Raw genomic sequence first — 20,602 nt, 5'->3', positions numbered from 1 at the left:
TGTTCATGTCAATATAAAAAAATATTGTATGTGTATCACAGGAGAGCCCCTGAATTCAAATGGTAATGAGATCTTTTCTTTTCTGTTTCTGTGTTACTGGACTGGATTGTGCTGTACTGGGGCTTCTTAACAGTTTGATGTCTGTGGAACAGATGGCTGAACAGAATGAGTTACTGATGCAGATGCAAAGTTGACACAGAACCATCTCCAGGCTGTGATAATAGAGATGGATGGCTCTGGGAGGGAAAGTTCACACAACAGTATATCTTATCAGCACACTGTAGACCCTAAGTATCTGACAGTTCAGCTTGCTCTCAAGAAAGATGATTTCTCTTTGCTATTATCCTTAGTTTCTTTTGCTGCTGGCCTTTTCAGGGGAAGTGCAGACTGAAGAAATTTAACTATAAAGATTAGTTGTTATAATATAAAAACCCTACTTGAAAGACTAGTTATAAACAGCTTTGCTAGATAGGACTTTAAAACACCATTTTGTTTCTCCTTTTAACAAGACTCTCATTCCTGCTCTATCTTTGCCTTCTACGTGGCCTTTTGGGAGAGCAGGTCCATATACTAACATGTAACTCACAAATGATCATCATCACTATCTTGAAATCTATACATTGATGCAAATAGGAGTTTTACAAAGGATCTCAGCTGTTTTTTCTTGTTTCTGTTCTGTGCAGTCCATTGGGCAGTCTATCATGAGGTGGTAACTCATGTCTGAGGTATGCTTTGTAACTCTTCCTAGGTTTTGTTTCATTGGAGCACACACATTCCATCATGTGCATAAACTGGATCCATCTTGACTGCTTGTAAGAAACCAGTCAGTTTGTATTCTTTACTCATTTCCCTTAGTTACAAGACTTACACACAGGAGTTATCATTGAAGACAGTGGAAGTTAGCACAAAACCAGGTCTCCTTTTTTCCCTTCTTCCTCACTTCTTCTTATTACCATTATTAATTCATAAATGTTTCTATATTCTTTGCTATTGCAATTTTCTCCTTTAGTCTTCCACATGCTGTGAAGCCAAACCTCTCCCAACATGACCATAGCTGCACTGAAGCTGGTGCTCCAGTTTACTCAGCCAGAAGTGGTGGAGCCCTAAGATGCTCTCAGGGAACACAACTGCTGAGTAGGAAAGGGAATGGATTTCATTCTGAGCTTTTAAGCAACAGTGAGGAACAAGCAAGGGCCTACAAAGAGGAAGTCAGAAGTCATCTTGTGACAGGTTACATAAAGTGAAGATTTGTGGTTCCAATAGCCAAAGGGAAACCAGAAGAAGATTTCTGCAGCAGACTCCTCAAATAAGCAATATGTATTTGTCACAGCCAACACTCCTTTCACTGAAAGGGGGGTTGTGCTTCTAGCCTGAATCAGCCGAGTGAGAACTCCTTGTGGTGTGCTGGCTCTCCTCATTCTCTTCGGACAAGGTAAGTCTCTCCAGCTGAGCCCAGCCACTCTCATCGCTCAGGATGCATTAACCCTTGCCACACTTGACACGTGGGTCGGGCCCGTGTGAAACTTCCCAACACGGGTGTTTGTGTTTAGACAAAGTCCATGTCACTTATTGCAGCCCAGTCGGTCTCTAGTCCTCCTGCTCAGCATCTGCCCAAACAGTGGCAGCGATGGAGAGGGACATTTGCCACGGCCCTGGCACAGATGACACCCTCACACAGGTCCACGCCCAGTCCCCTCTCGGTACCACCGCTAATTCCTCTCACATGGGTTCGCGATGCAGTCGGGAAGGCCCTGTCCCGCCCAGGATGGATTTCGCTCGCGGTTGTCCTTGTGCAGCTCTGGAGCGATTTCCCCACCTCATCCGTGGGGATGGCGTTCTCCGTATCTGCCTCACGCAGGGCGAGGGGGTCTCTTGCTGCAGCGACCAAAGCACGTGGCAGGAGCGTGTCTTTCCAGAGGCCATTGTGACTACAGACTGTGACAGTCTCGCCACCACCACCCCTTCAGGCGTACACTCGGAGCACATCTCTGCAAGGGTGTAAGCCTTGAGTCCAGCCCGCGACTCTTGTCCCTGGTATTTCTTCGCACAGGCTGCGATGACCGCCGCGCCCCGCTGTCCCCGCCCCGCTGCCGCGGCCCCGCCATGGCGCGGAGCAGCAGCGCCCCCTGCCGGGCCGCGCCGGCAGCTCGGCATCCCGGGTTTCGCGGCTGCGGCTGTGGAAGCGCGGCCCGGGAGCGCCGGGGTCGCCTCTCACGCAGCGCCCGTGCGGGTCAAGTGTGTGAATCGTCTCCGTCGCTGCTGCCATGCATCACTGCCCGTGAGATAAACCCAGCGCTCATTTTTGATAAAATCCCTCCTGCCTTATTTTCTCGTTCCATGGATGTATTAGTTTATTTCAGCCCCAAATCTTTTACGTCCCGTACACATTTGTGTGAGAAAAAGCCCCGAGAACCCATAAATAAGCAGAAGTACACTTGTTCTGCAGACAAACTTGGGCCACGCAATTTTGGTTTGAAATAGGAGAGTGAAGTGTGAGAGCTAGAAACACTACTCATTGCACCAGGCAGAGGTGAGGGGAGGACTAGGCAGCAGCAGTCCTATGTTATTTTAACATAAAAATACCAAGTAAGTTATTCTTACATCTGTAGTATGAGTAAGTATTAATATGTTTCATTTCACAGATAGAAATACTGGCATAAAATTGCTTCCCTTATATCCCATGGAGACTAAATGACAGACCTAAGGTTTCAGTTCAGGCATTACCAGGTAACACATGTGGTGCATGTGGCTACCCACCTAAAATTTAGGAAAAGACAGTTTTTCCTATTGTGTAGATAGTCATTATAAAGAAATAGCCATAAAAGGATTAACATGCTTTACTCAAATCTCATACTTTTGCAGAGATATGCTCAAATCTTGAAGTGGATAGCTGGACTTATAGAGGTTCTGGTGACAAGACTGTCACAGTCTGTAATCACAAGAGCTTCTGAAGAAAAAGGACATGCTCTTCCCATTGAATTACTCACATTTTCATAGGCACATTCTTGGCATAATTTTTATCTCTGCCTCTAAGAGAATATCCTCTGGTGTTGAACAGCTAGGGGATGTCCTTTTATTCCCTAGGAGTATCCAGCATATACCAGTCTATCACTTTTACTGATACACTTCTAAAAAACTATTATTGTGGTATAGCTTGAATCTTTCCTATGGTATGTTTTTACTCTCACTCCATGGCCACCTTGGGCATGTAGAATATTTTTCTACCTTCCTTTTTATCCACTCCTTTGCAGAAGCCCTTTATCTGTTAGAAGACTGTATCCTCCTCTATTTTTCTTTTCTAGAAAATCTCCTTGTTCTGTCTTACCTCATGAATCCTACTGTTCCTGCTCTGGCCACAATCTAGAGAATATTCAGCCCAAGAAGTATTCCCTTCCCTTTTTCCTTCCCTTTTTCCTTCCCTTTTTCCTTCCCTTTTTCCTTCCCTTCCCTTCCCTTCCCTTCCCTTCCCTTCCCTTCCCTTCCCTTCCCTTCCCTTCCCTTCCCTTCCCTTCCCTTCCCTTCCCTTCCCTTCCCTTTTTCCTTCCCTTCCCTTCCCTTTTTCCTTCCCTTCCCTTCCCTTTTTCCTTCCCTTCCCTTTTTCCTTCCCTTCCCTTCCCTTTTTCCTTCCCTTCCCTTTTTCCTTCCCTTCCCTTCCCTTCCCTTTTTCCTTCCCTTCCCTTCCCTTCCCTTCCCTTCCCTTCCCTTCCCTTCCCTTCCCTTCCCTTCCCTTCCCTTCCTTTTTTCCTTCCCTTCCCTTCCCTTTTTCCTTCCCTTCCCTTCCCTTCTCTTCCCTTCCCCCTTCCCTTTTTCTTTCCCTTTTCCCTTGTGATCCATTTAGCTTCTTTCCCTTGAGCATCATAACTCGCCATATCTGCCTCTTGTTTCATCACCTGTTGGTACCTGTTTCTCAGCTCTTTTCCCTTCTTGCCTAGTCTAGACCCTGCCACAGTTCCTCTCCTAAATCTTACCAGCCATGCTCCATTCTGTTTCCCTAAGTTCTCCTTAGTGAAAATTTCCCTTTCTGTTACTGGTTGTGAAGCCCACTCCATGTTGTGCACTTCTAGCTCTTTTTAGACAGGGAAGGTTCCTCAGTACTCTTAACTTCCACCCCCTAAATACACTCTTCCAAGAGAGGATTCCTCAGCCTCTGTTCCTATGCAAGAGTTTGCAGTCCACAAATGCTACTTGAGCATGATGGGAACCCTGACTGCTCCTCCAGCACAGTGGAGGGAGCTGCTGAGAGAGCATCACAGTGGTTTGTGAAAACCACACAGCTCCTTGGGCCTCCCTGTCTCTCCTCCTTCCTGCAGACCTGCCTTTGGCTCCTGTACAACCAGGCTGTATCAGGTTGTCTCCTCCAGGTTTCTAGCCTCAGGACTGTCAGTGTGGGGCTGAGCTCTTCACACTCAGCTGGCCCATCACAGCCCAGATCTGCAACTTCTGGGGTTGCCACCTGTGTATAGACTCTGCTGTTAAATCCCAAGTTTGCATATGCCCACCTAGCCCACATGTGATTGGCAGTCTTTTCAGGCCTTGCAACTTGGCAAAATTAGGCCTGTGCATACAAATTTCCCCTCTCTTATACCTTTTTCCTTCTAGCAGAGTAAAGCCTTATTTGAACATGCTCCAAAAAAATTCCTGAGCATGCTGGGAAAAGCTGGTAGAGGTGTTTAACTTAGGCAATACAATATATTCTTTTCCTTGACCTCACATTTGGAGGCTACTGAGGCTTTTGGCCTTAATTAACACAAAACACATCTGAGGTAGATATTTTGTGTGGGAAAGCCTAGTTTTCAAAACACAAAGATTGATCAATTCACAAGCCGTGTAAAAAAAAGTCTTACAAAGTAGTGGAAAATAGGAAATTCTTGTAAAAAGCAATTCTGTCAGTCTTTTTCTGTGATACATAATCAAATAGAGTTCCACACTGGGCAAATAAGATTGTTATCAAACATCTGCATTTATTATTGGACTACTGCTAAAAATACAATTTTATAACAAGCAGACTACTGTATACAAATAATAAAATCTCTAGTTCTGTAAACTAAGATAGGTATAGAGTGCAGTGTTTAGCATGTAATATACTGTACTAGATCCCAAGGGTTATTAGTAGATGTACAAATCTTGCAGGCAGAACAGTCTTGACCTGGGGAGTTTGACAGTTTATTGCCAATTGCAATAGTGCAGAGTGGTCTGCTGCTTTATTCTATTTGTCAAATTGTTTTTACGAGTCTATCAAGATGTCACTTGTTTTTGTCTGGCTCCCGAAGAGCAAAGAAGACTTTTGGGGTGAAGAAAGAGTTGTCCTGCAGACCTCTTTCAGGCAGTTAATTGCATTGAACTCCACTGATTTTCATGAATCATATGCACATAGACAGTAGAAGTAGCAGTAGTAACTTCTTGGTTCTGGTGCTTCACACCAATATATTTTAATTTTTTTTTTTTAAAGTTAATTGTGTCTAAACATAGCAGGCAGTTTTATACATATGAGGAAGGCAATGCAATCAATGGCCAATTTAAGCATTTAAATTTCCTGGTTTTTGCAAAGATCAAAGTTGATGTGAAATCTATCACCTGAAGAAACTAATGAAACTTGTAAGTAAAGGAATGACCAAACTGGATCAATTTTATATAGAGCAGAAACAGACCCACTGTAACAGAATAAAATCTACTTAATATGGACATCAGATTCCAAATGGTAGGTGTTTTTGTAATACAGCAGAAAGTAGCGGTATCTTTAATAATCACATATTTAGAAATGCTCTGGGTAAGTTGGAGACCAAAGCTTCTGTCCTCCCACAAGATGTATGTTTTGGCTCTTCATACAGTCTCATATACAAAAGCATTACAGTCAAGCATGTACATAAACAACAGAAAAAATCCCACTGCTTTGCAATTGAATGGCCTTTCACATTACCCTTGTGCCAAAATAACAACAGATAAAATGGAACATCAGGAAATGTTACATAATATGTGGTTTCTAACATATATGCCTTGCTCTTACATTACTTATACAAGAGTATGAAAATCGTGTTGAGACATCTGCAAGCAACGGCAAAAAAGTTAGCAAAGCAGTAAGGTTCTCAAAAGTAATAGCATTTAAAAATAACATTTCCAGAATATTATTTTATTCAGAATTCCCTTTTTCTTCCCCTTATGATTTTTCATGTTGTTACCAACTGAAGAACTTTGAGCAATAGTGACCAGTCTGCAGAACTAACTGCACCAACACTTCCATTTGATTGACTGTCTGAACAGCAGTTATGACAGTAGAGATAATTCTGCATGGAACTGGAAGACTAACATAGTGAGGAAGGAAATACAACAGAGAGGTTGTGATTTGTGATTACTGACCAAAAAAAAAAAAAAAAAAAAAAAGCCAAAAAACCCCAACCCAAACACTAGTTAAAGGATAATTTTTACTGAAAAAGTCTTATGACTAAGAAACTGAAATACTTATTGTTTTAATGACAGGCTTTGTATGTTGTATGCCAGGAGACCAGCAACAGAAAACGCAAGGTAAAAAGACACTCTTTCTATGTTTGGGTCATTTTTCACTAGGCCTGAGGGAACAGGTTGCACTGGTATCCTGACGTTTTCATTTCTACCACAGTCTATGTAGATAAGGTTATCCTCAACTTTTCCAACCAAAAGAAGCAAAAGATCTTGAACAGCCTGATTCTTCCAGATATTTCCACTCTGCCAAAGGGAATTCAGTTCCTGTTCTGGAAGTGAACTAAAAAGCTGATCTATTTTTCCTTTGTGAACAAATCTGTTCAAACCTTTGCCTTTTGCCAGATAAAAAAGAGCCAGAGGCTGCCTTGAATGATGCACAGTTCCATAGACCTCTTTGAAAGACTCACTTAAGCGTTGAACAAAAGTTTGCATTTTCCCGGAATCTTCATTTAGTTGTTTTTTATTTTGGGGCCAGAACAACAAGGAGGCTAGGAAGAAAGGCTCTACACACGTTTGTTTCACTTCCTGCAGAATGCTTAGAAGCAGACTCTTCAACTCCTTAGGACCACGTAACTTGGCAGATTTAGGTTTAATGCAGTTAAGAACAATATTTGCCAAAATCAAATTCTGTTTGTCTTTCTGAGTTGCTTGTTTATCCTTCTCACACAAAATTGCATATGCTCCTACTATGTCTTCTATTTCTCTGTCAGCATTTCTGTGGTTTCTGTGAAGGTAATTCAAAATGCCGGAAAATGAGTGTGCTTTGGAAGCTTCCACAGCATCCCTGTATGCTTCTATATACTGAGAAATGGACCACTCTGAGTCCTGTTTATTTTTCAGTTGTTCAAAACTGAAATCACAAAATATTTCTGTGTATTTGGTAAAACATTCTTGAACCTTCCCATACAACTTTGCTTCTACCATTTCTTTTTCTCTGGTCTGTGTTTTGAAAAGCACAAAGTAGTCTTCAAAAAAGTCAAATGCCCTTTTCAACCTTGATCGCAAATGACACAAAAAGCTGGAATAACGTCTAAGAACCTTGAACATTTCACTGTCTTCACTGGAGTTTTCTACATTCAAAACGCTATTTCCTGACAGATAATTTGTCATGCTTTTTCTACAGTGTGAGTCTTTTTTGCTGAAAAAAGGAACATGCCAAAGGACATCAATAACATAAAGACCAGTTTCTATTTCTCCCTGATAGCCAGCAGTATTGTACACTTGAAACTTCCTTTTAAGTTTTTGATTCTGCAAATATTGTTCATTGACTGCATTTTCAGCTTGCCTCTGAGATTCTTGGAAAGCCTGTGAAGCATTCTCAGCAAGCTCTAGCAGGTTGTCCAGTTTCCCAGCTGTCAGGGCTGCACTCTTTTCTTTGCACTCTACCCAGTCTCTTAGCTCACCTTTAAACACTTGACCTAGTGTGTCTGATATGTATGAATTGTGTTGTGCTCTTTCTTTGGCTGCTTTGGCCCAGTGCAATGCAAGGTCAAATTTCCTTTCTTTAATGTAGAACCTTGCTAGGGCTTGGCAAATGTAAACATTTTGCTCAAATCTAGCAGATGCTTGTTCTAACACATGTTCCACATCACCACGCTTTTCCTCCTTATGAATGGCTTCAATTAAGGGGGAAAATGATGTGTCAGACTCATCACCATGCTCTTTGCGCTGCCTAGTAATCAGCAGGGTTTGTATATCACGAACAAGTTTGTCTTCCTTTAACAATAAATCTTCTTTCAACAGCTTTGATGTAATTTCACTTTTAGACAAGCCATAGGTTAGTTTCAATTCTGTTAGGCAGTGAGATGCTATCAACGGATGAACGATACGAAGACCTTTGTATCTCATGTGTTTATGTGCCTGATCAGATATTAGGATATTGGAACAAATTCCCATCTTTTCTATTAGTTTATCTTTATTGCAGACTGTGTCTCGAGAATTAATTCCTAAGTATTCTTCGCACAGTGATAGTGAAATCATAGATGTTGTTAAATACGAGTTTAACAGAGTTAGATAGCAAACAAGTTGTGCTGGTTTAGAGGCAGTATCTAAGTCATGCAAGGTATTTTTTACCACTTTTTCTATATACTGTGGATCAAAGTTTTTCTTCATAATCATAAATGAATAGAAATTGGCAGAATTTGAATGCACCTTTTCAATATATTCTAGTTTCTGGTCAAAGGCCCTTTGCTCTTTTTCAGAAAGCATTTGTTTTAAAGAAACACTGTTCAAGAAATTGATGGTCGAACTTTCATCAGGATTTTGAGATCTCATACAGTTTAGAATTACCACTAAAGGTTTTACATACCGAATGCCTTTTTCTGTTATAGCTGTCTGAATTTCTTTCTGCAGAACATTGACATTTTCTTGCTCTTCAAAATCATCCACAAGAAGTAACACTGGTAAATAACCTGTGTTGTCATTTGCTCCACAGGTGAGTAAAGTTGTCACCTGTGTTCCAATATCATGTGGTTTACTTTTCAGAACAGCACATCTGAATTGCTTCCGTAAATTCCAAAGGATATGCATAGATAATGTTGTCCCACCACATCCTGGGTGGTGGTAAATGTTGATAATTTTTACAGGTGAGTCATTAGCACTGTCAGATGAAGACATGATTAGGCCTTCAAGCTTTTCATAACTGTCCCTTCTGATAAAATCTGAAGTATAGTTTTCTTCTGAAAAGTAGAAATTCCACCATGATACTTTACCACCTCGATAAAATTCTTCTTCCCGCTCTTTCAGGAAATTTTGAAATCTATCTGTATCCTTTTCTATTTCTGTGTCTTTGCATTCATTTTCACAAAGTATTTCTAATCCTGCCATGGAATCTTCTTTGCTCTTTAGAAGACGAACAGTAGAATGATCAACAGAGGGCAGAAGTCTTTCAGAAGATTGCATGTCTGACGCTAGTTTTATGATGGTACCATTTACCATTTCCAGGGTTAGAGTAGAAATACATTTCTTTGAGAGTGCTTCCTCATGGATGCCTCTAGCTTGAAGAAGATCTTTCCATCGCTGGTGTGTACCTGTACCTATGCAAATGCAGACCATATCTTGTAGTCCCTTTAATTCTTGGTAAAATGTCATAAAAGTTTCAGTAAGGGGATCTACTGAATCTTCTACTATGGAAAGCAAAAGAAACACTATTAAAAACTTTTCATTCTGCTTTACATCTTTGTGTGAAAGAAAGGAAATCATTTTTCTGACACCAGCAGCTCTGTCTCGTTGCCATAAAGTTGAATCCAGTGGTAGCTCATTATTGCCTTTGAAGTCTGATCCACCATTGCATAAAATCCAGTTGGTCTCTTGACGTAGTTTTAGCCTTTTAGCTTGTTCAGAAACGGAACCCCCCATGTGTTCATAGTAATCTGGGAAGTAAAGTTTGGCATTTCGATGTTTTTGGTAAGTCTTAAACACACCATTCATTTCTGATTCAGAATCAAAGTCAAGCACAGCAAACCATTTTATTTCATGTAAAAAGTCTAAGTCTGAAGTTTGATTTGGGAGGCACTTGTTTGTTACCAAAATGTAGTAGTTATAATAAGAGTTCTCTAGTGAGTCCCTGTTACCCGTGAGCAGACTAACTAGCTTTAGTCCTTCCTTTGGTGACTTCTTTGGCTTAAAGTTATGCTCTTCTTCTGCTCTTCTACGACGATCTGCTAAAGTTGTCAAGGAACGTTTAAATTTTTCGCATTCTTTTGTATTGTAAATATTTGTGGAACTAGCTCCATCCCGGATGAAAAAAGCTTTTTTCCAACTCTTACTCTTATATTCATATGTGTTGGTGCAGAAATATTTTGTATCACAGAAGCAGTGTTGGGGAACCACATCTATTTCAATGACAAAGAGATCTGCTGAAGTTCCATTTTGTAATAATACTTCCACAAATCTAGGTGGTCTAATGCAATATTCTGCAATGATGGTGTAGGGGTCATTAAAGTACTTTTTGATGTGTATATTAAAATGCTTAATGTATACTTCTTTGTTGGTAACTTTTATTCCTTCTATTTTCCCATGTGGATTGTCATGTACTCCAAAATGAATAGTGCCATTTGTGCGGGAGTTCATGCAGGCTGCAGCAAATCGAAATGCTTCATTGCTAAATTTCATCAAGATTTCATCTTCCTGTGCATTCTCAGTGTTGGTAAATAATTTGAATTCGTGTGCTGGATCCATGAGATTGGATGCCCCTGTTTCAGGGACATTAAGAATATTATACTGCTTATATCGACTACCATCACTGAAATTATCAAAAGGATGTGGCATACACATCTTTCCAGCTGGCTGCTGGCTGCTTGACAGTGGCTCATCTGTTTCATTCTTTTTGCCAGCTTTGCTTGCTTTTGTGTCTTCTATGGGCTTCATCTTAGAATCCTTCAGTATACTGGAATTAAGTGATTCACAGTTCTTCTTGCACTCTTTCTTTGCCATTTCTCCATCTTTTCCTCCTCCATCAAAACTCTCTTCAGTGCCTTCTTGTTCCACAGCCTGGTTTGAACCCTTACCTAGAATGTCAAGCTCTTTCAGGACGCACGTGATCTGAAAAGCAGGCCCATGAGGCATACCCATTTCCACAAGATCTGCTTTAGTCATCCTCTTCAAAGCAAAGCCAGTCACAGCTTGGCGAAACAGGATTTCTGCATGTTCCTGGTCAATCTTAGCTACTTCAGTTGCCCATTGTTTGACTTGTTCTTTTGTCCACTGTTCAATATGCTGATACGAATATGATTCCTCATTTTTTTTAGTGGTTGCCTTTTCCATTCTTTAAGGGAAAAAAATCACAAAATTACTAAACAAATGAGTGAAACAGTTGCCTAATAGCTGACTAACACATATTTCCTTGCTGTTATTAACCATTAATTTCTTCATTTTAGGATGTGACAGGAAGAACAGCATCTTACATTCTAATTGGTCTCAGTGAATATGGACTTCTGCAGAAAATTTAAAGAAAGAGAAAAAAATTCCCCTTAATAGCATCTAATTTTGCTTTATCCTTTCATTTCCTCTGGGAGAATTATATTCATTCTTCTGGAATTTTAAGCTTATGGAATTGCACCCACCTATAGTTGTAGCATTAGTAGTAATTGCCCCTAGGTGTCAGGCACCTTTTCCTGTTCATAGCTCAGTGTTCCTGAAACCAAATTGCTGGGGAGGATGAAAGTTTGGTAAGAAAGTTTCACAGGTATGTAGGCTTGGCAGAAAGATCTCTGAATGTAGAAACTGGGGATGAGATAGAAATGAAAGCAAGTTTTGATATAGAATAAAAGATGTTTTGCTGAAACAGTGATTGATGAGTAACTGAGAAGGCAAAGGTTGGAGATAAGTTGGAAGGAGATTTTTAAGAGTAGGACAAAGGTATGTGACTACAAACAAAGACATGTTTTTCACCAACTAAATAAATCTCAAAAAGAGCATAAGTAAATAGAAAACATGTCTTTACCAAAAAGAGAGATATAGCAGGCAAACAAGAAGTGTTGATGTAGCAAGAAGAAGAAAGGTCTGAGAATTTTCCACTGTAAGCTTAAATTGTAACTTACTTACTCTTGTGATTGGATAATAATGACTATAATGTGGTGACGGTAGTAGTTATGATAGGCTATAGGCAAATGTAAAGGTATTGTGTATGGTGTTTATTGGTTGTTATGTGTTAAGATACTCTGCAAAGAAAAGTATCTAATGCTTTGTAACTTGAACAGAAAGGGGCTTCAGGTATGCCTACAGCTGGAGCTGGCAGCTGTAGGGCTGGCTCTGGATACCCACTCCCTGAAATGCTGTAACTTCGCCTATGCAAGAAACAGCTTTCAAGAGAGCCACCTGAAGTCCAGACATCCTTCGTGAAACTTTCTCCTATACCAAATGACTTCTTAGATTTTTTCAGCAAAACTTTGTTTTCTGAAAGTACACTTGGTTATCTAGGCCACTCTAGTGACATGCTTTCCTTAAATTACTATTTGATTTCCTAAACTGTAAACTTTATTGAGATGCAATAGTAAAGATTTCTTATACCTGGTAGGGGAAAACAGCTGTCCTACTTTTGGCCAAGCTGCCTCCTGTATTAACAAATGATGAGAGCAGAGAAAAAAGTGGGGCTGTGAGCTATGGTAGACTGCAGTTGCTTTTTCGCTTATGGAGTCTTGCTCTTGCTCAGAAAAACTAGTTTCTAGTTCCTTAAAATTCTACTGTGGTAAGCACATATTGTCAAAAATTGAGGGTGCAGGGGGAAAGAAGCTCCATGTTTTTATTCTGCGGCTGAAGTAACTGCTGCTATTCACTGGTAACTCCACCCACGGTATTTGAAAGCCGAGAAAAGAAACTGAAACTAAAGCTTTTCGTGGAGACAGACTTAAACCCAGCAACGTAAAAGAGTGATTTGAATTCCCACCCAATCCATACCTTCTCATAGAGGTACAATTTAATCCTAACATAAAAGCAAACATTGTTATGTCCTTATAACAGTTTTTCCATGTTTTAGTGTTTGGAATCCCCCTGATGAGATCTCTCCTGCGCTGGAGAGAACAGGATACTTTCATTCCACAGACATAATGCAGTGTTTGTATCTTTCATGGTACGTGCTGGTTAATGATTCTGGCCAAATGAAATAGTTGAAAGATGACCTTTTTCCAACATGGAAAAACTGTATCACATAATATCTGCAGAATAGTTTCTTTGAGGTCATATTCTTTAGGATTATTTCACTGTAATCTCATAACAAAAATTTTTCATGTGCAGACATTCAGCAGATTTGGAAGACTTTATCTTAGTAGATTATGGGCAATTTTATATATAAAATTTATGTCCCAAGAAACCTAAAACCCCAAACTGCAAACCTCAACCAAAACACATGGTATCAAAATAAGCCATCAGATCTTCATAAAACTTTTAATCCTAGAAGTAAATATGCATGTACTTACTGTAACTGTTCTGTTCTGCAGGCTTTTTCCTATAGTTGTTCAACATACATATTTTCTTCAAACAGGAAGCCCAACAGCTAAAATTCAGCTGAACTGCTCTTCTAGAGTATGGGAGAGAAAACCCTTTAAAATCACCTTGTAAACTTCTAACATAAGCATAAAGTCAGAAAGAGAAGGAAGGAAAAGAGTTTTCATAGATGTATGATCAGTTTTCCCCGTGGCAAACATTCATCTCTAGAGGAGACAAAGAACAGTGCCTGATAGAGAATATTTATTATTCCTTACCTTTCCCTTGGCAAAATGGACCTTCACCCTTCCAACACTGTGTCTAAATGCTGTCAACTGGGCAAGTCAAGCTGGGTGTTGCAGAGAAATGGGAGGATATAGGAGCAGGGTGTATGGGAGGTCCTTCTGCTCCTATTACTTCCTCTCTTTCCAAACAAAGTTGCTTCCGGTCTGCTTCTTTCTAACTTCCTGTTTGGGAAATCATTGTTCTCTTAGGAAATTAAGGTCAGAATCCTATTCTGGTATGTCTTTTTAAAAACACTTACACAGCACTGTCTTGAGCTGTTATCCAGAAACTTGAGAAATTAGGAAACACCATCTGAGTAATACTTGGCTAATAAAATGCAGAGAGAAACAGCTATGCACTGACCAAACTGTTATGAACTGACCACAGCCCCCCATTCTCCATGCCACTGGGCTGCTTGGGGTGGCAGATGAAGGAGGTAGGAGAGTTGGGAAAGGAGTGAAGTTGAGGCTGGGAAAATGGAGTAGGATGGAGGAAGATGTTTTTGGTTTTTACCTTGTTTTTCACCATTCAACTCTATTTTATTTGACAACTAATTAAATTAATTTTTCCCAAGTCAGGTCCATTTTGTCCATAATGGTAACTGGTAAGTCATGTCCCTGTCTTTTTTTTTTGACCCAGAGATTTAGCATCTTATTTTCTCCCCTATTCTGCTGAGAAGGCAGAATGGGAGGGTGGCTGCATGGGTAGCTGGCAGCCAGCCAAGGTCAACTCACCACAATCCATCAGAATGATACCTGCTCTGAGAAAAATTGGGTGAGGTCATCAGAACACCGCACATTTTAGACAGCAAAGAGCATCTCCAGCCACCACAAAGCCAGCTGTGGACAAGCCAGCATCTCTTTCAGTTGTTGATGCTGTTAATGCTACTGTTGCTTCCTATCCTTATATGCTTTCCTGTGTACTTTAGCTATGGGTGTTTCTGAAGTTCTGGCACGCACCCATCTGCTATTGCACAGATTCTTACTAGGAAAATTCTTACACCTTGAATCTCTAATTGCTGCACTTGTCTGGAATGCATCCTCAATAGATTGAATGGTATGGCTGTACATTCAACAATCCTGTATGTTCTCATGTCAAGGCCAAAGGAGACAAACAATGCTTGATCTGATGTAACAGATATGTCACCTTCCCAGGATATGGTACAGCTCTGTCATTATTCTAATCATTCTGCTATGAATAATTATAAGAAATAATAATACTGTCATTGACTTAGCATGTGGGACTCAGAGAACCCTAAGAACCTTGAAATGCAGCATCTGCTTTAGATGCTGCTGACCCTGAGCACTTTGTATGTGAACACTGCTGCACCCTTTTTGCTTGGGGGAGAGAGACTGCTTTCTCTGGCAGGGGCCTTTGTTTACAGAGGCATAGCCTGCATCCCTGGAGATCATTCAGATTTTCTTTCTGTAGTTGAGTGTGCTTGCTGAGGCAGCTGGCTACTTCTCATCTATAGGAATCCAAGTGATGCCCAAACCGAGCTGTTGTCCCAGAGGGACTGTTGAGTTTCCCCATCTGCATCCCAGTTCATAGGGTGACAGCTCTGCTGCCAGCTAGGGAGGCTTGCTCAGTGTCCAGGTTGCCTACCCCATATTTGAGGTGGCTGGCTGGGAGGTTGTGCAGACAATATATCCTGATATTAACCACATCATTGTTGCTACACATGGATATCTGCAGTTTTTTCATCTGTATCTGTGTATATGTTAGCTATTTCCATTAATCAGTTAACCAGGTCTGCTGTTTTGGTATGGTATGTTTTGCTTATTTGGCCATCAGCAGCATCCCTTCCCCGCAAATTTTGTTCCTTCAGATGCTATTTGCAGACATTAAAGCATGGAGTTTATTTATGTGGTTCTCTAGCATAAAATCAATTCTTCTGGAATGACTTCATTAAAGTAAAAATTCTTATTGTGCATCAGGTCTACCCTGTAATCTCATTATTCAGCAAAACTGAATCAGAAATACTGTCTTGTTTCTCAGTGACTGGTGTGGAAACCCACCATTGAAATCCTATTGTCCACTGCAACTCACAGAATTTGTTCTCTAATGTATATCAGTAATTCCTGTAATGTTACTGTTCCTTCTGCATTTCTTTACCCACTGAAATTAGAGATCACTAGTTATTTCCAGTGTGATCTGTAGATCTGACTGCCAGCAGTTCTCCAGTTTCCAGTTATAAAGATTTACAGAGTTATTTTTATTGCTGCTATTTCCTCTAATTTCGTCATATTTGACAAATCATTACATGTACAATATTATTCTGTGATTTCAGCCTTTACTCTATCTTTTGACACCTCTAATTCATGATTATTACCTCACTGTATTTCTGTTACCTTAATAATTCCTCCTATCATGTTGTGCATTGGCACCCGAAATAATCCAGTCAGCTCCTTGAGCTCTTCTCGTTAGTGAAAAAGCACCACGTTTGCCTGATCTTTTACAAAACTTGCTTCTTCTTCCCTTAAAAAAAAAAAAAATTAAAAACCAACCTCTTTTCCTTACTTTGTTTCCTAAGTTATTACATATCTTCTATTATGTTGTTTCTCATTGCTCTCCAACTGGTACTCACTGATATTTATCAGTTCCAGCCTCTGCTCTATTTCTTAAATGTGGGGGTCACAGAGAGGCCTCCAGGGCTTTTTGTCTTCAGAGGAAAATAACTTCTGTGTCCACTCTGGCAATAGTCTATGAACCTTTCTTTAACAAGTCTTACTAGTCACAAAGGTCTGTATTTCCCTGATGCTGATGTGACTCTGTGTCCATGTCTGTCGTAATTTCCTGTTTGCCTATCATCCTCTCTCAAAACTTCCTGCATGTTACTCTTCCATGTAGGATTGCACTTCCCAAGACTTCTCTTTAAAGAAAGGAAATGAGAATGAAATTTCAATTGCAGTCAGAAATACGCACAAATACAAATACAGTGATCACTGCATTGCATTCTTCATGTTCTCTTGCCTGCTGCCACTGGCCTTGCCCACAGGAAGATCTATTCCCTGGCCTTAACTTAAATACTCAGTTTCCAAATAGGAAAAGTTCAATGAACTGAAAATGATCCTTTTCCCTGGGAATGAGTCCTGCAAGCACTGTAATGATAATAGAAACCAGTCCAGAGACAGCAGAACCTGCTAGGAGCAGTAATCAGGTTGGTGTGGATACTTTCTCTGTAGTTTTCGATTTATCAGCCAGCAGAATTGATGTTCAGATTGAGACTCACACCAGCCTTTCTTGGTTGTGCACTTTGATGAGCTCACAGCCTCAGGGAATCCCACAGGCACTAGCCTGCATCTACATGATCTCAGTGCTCAGGCAAAGAGCAGCTGTACTCCTTTGATTTTTGCAGGCCTGTTATCTGTTGAGCCCGTCTGTGGGTGTTAGTATCATTTTCTTAAATTGCAGCTGTTTTCTGATTGTATGGTGTCATACTGTGTTTCCCTGAGCTGTGTTGTATGGGCTGATGTGACAATCATTCCTTCCCCCAGTTCTGGCCTCTTCCTTTGCACTAGATGACTGTGGGACAAGCTGGTCCAAGGAACTGCAGCAATGTTACAGGTCAGCTTAGTCTATGGACAGGTCAGATCTGGTCAGCTTTCTCTGAGGCTGCTTGAGCTCCTTACCAGCATGGAGCAGACCATGCCAGTGGAAGGAGTCCTTTTCCATGTCTTATTAAAGATAGAGAAAAAGTGATCACAGCTCCTTTTGTTAGCATAAATCTTTCTACATACTGGAGGACTTCATCTTTCTTTGTATCTTTTTACTCCAAGATAAAATATTTTTTAGGCTTATTCTAAACTTTTTTCCTCATTTATTTTGCTTCTCAAAGGCTTTCCACATTTGGCTGTATTTTTCAGACACACTTCAAAAGAATTTCAAATAGAATCTACTTTTCTCAGTGTCCCAGCCTGCTGTTTAGAAAGGGGTCCTGAATATTCGAAGGTACTTGGAATTTTCTGTACTTTTAGATACAACTTGTGGATGGGACTAAGCATGAGGGACTTAAAGGACTTGAAAAGTGATTGAAAGTCAAGTTTTGATTTTAATATGGTTTGATAAATCAGCATACCAAAAATCAGCAAGCTGAAGTTAAAGAAGAAAGTGTAGTTCTAAGGAAAACATATGAAAGATGCCCAACACAATTTTTGTTTTCTCCCAGATAAACGTTTGTCTTGACTTTTCAAGACATCCTTATTCCATTATTATTAGGATGAAAAAAAGTTATATAGAAGCTACTTTTTAGCCCTACAAGAAATATAAAATTTGTAGCTTGATGAAGATATCAGTGTTGACATTGGACAGTACTTTCCTAAATAAGAACATATGTTATATTTGGTTGTGGTATGCTATTGTAATGAGGTACTCTAGTTCAGAAGCCCTGCCCTAATATTCATACATTTAATTGTATCTGAGTCATGAGATGCTCTGTGACCAGCACTTTGGACTTTGCCCTGGAACACAGCACATAGCCTGAGGAGATACATACATATTATCTTTTTAGGTGGAGCAGGATTTCCAACATGCTGGTATTTGCATTTCATGTTTAACTGAACTGGGATACAGATTTATACTTGAATGGGCTCCTTAGATGTCTAATCTTTTATTTGTCTTCTTTGGTCCTTGTCTGTTGTATATTTACCACAGATTCTAACCAAGAAATGATCCTTTGCTTTTTTTCCTCGATATTTAATGACACAGCACAACTGTCACTTTCCATTGCAAGGCTGCATCAGTTTCATTGCCTACAATGGGATCCCTTTAAATCTGTCTGTGATGTGTTTGGAAACTTTTGCCACAGTTCCGTCTCTTTCTACAAAAGCCTTGTGGTTTCCACAGAAAGGCAGTGACAGAGCTAGACTCCTCTGTAAGAACTGGGCTCATTTCATACATTCAGGAGTTTTTACAAAGAACTACTTGTTGAGAAAAACATTTCCGTACAAACTGACATGGACTTTTATATTGTCAGCCAGTGATAAATTTTGGGTACTGCACATTGTTTTTAAAAGATGCTTATGAACATTTTGAAGTGTGTACATTTTTGTGTGTGAGTAGAGAATATACTCAAAAATACATCATGACTGACTAATGTGTTCTAATATAATGGCATTAAAAAACATCCTTGGCTGGATGCAAAAGTATTCTCAATACAGACATTTAGCCACCTAGAAAGTAGCTTCTATTAATCAGGAAGCCTCTTACAGGACACAGCATTGAGGAAACAGTCCCCCTTCAAATGTACAAGTCACATGGGACATGATCAATTTGCACATCTGTCAGAAAGTTAATGTTTACTAGTATTAGCTCCTTTCCCTTTGTCCTTCTCACTGTCCCAAGCATAGTTCCCATAAACTCCTGCCATGTCCTGTGGGAAGCTGTTGCCCTCTAGCTCCCAGAAAGATGTACGATATAAATGCATTGATAGCACCACACTGGTGACAGATTTCCAAAGGAATCGTGCTAACACTGAAGAAAGTCCATAGAAAATATTGTATTTTAGAAAATTATATTTTGTCTGAGTAAAGCAAAAAGTAATAAAAAAGAATAAAGCTACTTTAAAAACTTTTAACCTGAGATCATAAAACAATGAGGTGTCTCCTTTTCAAGGCTAAGCTTTCTACAGGTAAAGCATGGAGGTACATGCACAGTATTGTGTTTGTATTTTGCCATCATATCTTGCTTAGCTGGTCATGCATATTTAAGGAGGTGTTTAATGGAAGCATACATTCCCTTTTCATTAACATGAACTCACTGTGTTGTAACTGCTGCTGTCATTTTTGCTGAGATCTACCTACTAATCATCTCCCTCCCTGAGCTCACAGAATCAGTGTGACTGAGGCTGGAAAGCACCTCTAGAGATCATCTGGTCCAACTCCTGCTCAAAGCAGGGTCTCAGGAAAATCTCATTCCCTAACTATTATACCAATTAATCTTTGTAGTATAAAATAGTATTAACTTTCTTTAAACCATATGTATAGTTTACCTTGGATACTGAATAGTCATGCTTAAGCAAGCAAACTAAAGAACCCCAGCTCATTGTAAGAAGGACAACCTGGTTCACAAGATAAGGACTTTGCTTCTTGGAATTTTAATACCTGTCCACGAAGAATAAAAGATACTCCTGGGCAACCAAGATAATGCTAGCATTCTAGCCCCTCTAACATGTATTTGAAACCCTCTCACTGTCTGTCGCTATAGATAAGTAAGTACAGCAAGACTGACTCTGGGTGCATCTCATCAATAGAGAAGCAGGAGGATGAAGACATCATCAAAATGTAGTTGCTTTGCAAAGTTTTATTATGATTAGTAAATATTAGTGTGTGTTTGTTAATCAGCAGTAAGTGAAATATGCACCTGAATGCCTGCACTGCTTTGAATGGGACACCTCCTGTGCATGAATAAAAGAACTACTCTCATAATTCTATGCTTTGCATCACAGCTGGTCTCCTTATATGGCATGGTCCAGTGCAAATTTTAGTACAAAGGTCAACTACAGCAGGTTGCCTGGGACTGCATCCAGTTGGGTTTATAGTGTCTCCAAGTATGAAGACTCCAAAGCTTCTCTGGTCTGTGACCACCTCGACAGTATAAAAAGTTTTTCATGTATTATGAACATTGGTAAGATCTCCCTGAGGCATCTCTTCTTCAGGTCCCAGCTCTCTCAACTCACCACTGTATGTCAGATGATCCTCATCATCATTGTGGGTCTTTGCTGAATTGCTCTGGTGTGTCCATGTCTTGTACTGGAGAGCCTAGCACTGACTGGACTCAGCAGTCCTGGCGTGGCTTCAGCAGTGCTGAGGGGAAGGGTCACCTCCCTCAACCTGCTGGTAGTGCTTCTCCTAATGCTGCCAAGGATACTGTTGGCCTCCTTGATTTTGCTGCAGTCTTAAAAGGACTGTGGAATATAGTCTGGTGGCCTGTAAGGGGTTAA

At 40.2% G+C, this 20,602-nt stretch overlaps 1 protein-coding gene across 2 annotated transcripts; it reads right to left on the bottom strand.

Annotated features, from left to right (window-relative positions):
- Window positions 1-4,936: 4,936 nt before the first annotated feature.
- Window positions 4,937-13,806, bottom strand: LOC116445492 (sterile alpha motif domain-containing protein 9-like). 2 transcript variants are annotated; one of them, XM_032112117.1, is made up of 3 exons: window positions 13,656-13,805; window positions 13,371-13,471; window positions 4,937-11,221 (listed from the first exon to the last, which is right to left on the bottom strand). In XM_032112117.1, exon 3 carries the CDS (start codon window positions 11,218-11,220, stop codon window positions 6,457-6,459), a length of 4,764 nt encoding a protein of 1,587 aa, XP_031968008.1. In that variant the 5' UTR covers window position 11,221; window positions 13,371-13,471; window positions 13,656-13,805; the 3' UTR covers window positions 4,937-6,456. The 2 variants fall into 2 exon arrangements, with proteins under 2 accessions (XP_031968008.1, XP_031968017.1); XM_032112126.1 differs by lacking the exon at window positions 13,371-13,471 and having other exon boundaries at window positions 13,656-13,806.
- Between the last annotated feature and the right edge of the window lie 6,796 nt (window positions 13,807-20,602).

The sequence above is a fragment of the Corvus moneduloides genome, chromosome 1 (assembly GCF_009650955.1).
Source record: "Corvus moneduloides isolate bCorMon1 chromosome 1, bCorMon1.pri, whole genome shotgun sequence".
Taxonomy (NCBI): domain Eukaryota; kingdom Metazoa; phylum Chordata; class Aves; order Passeriformes; family Corvidae; genus Corvus; species Corvus moneduloides.
Note: the sequence above shows the minus strand (reverse complement) of the source record. Positions and strands in the feature narration are given on the sequence as shown.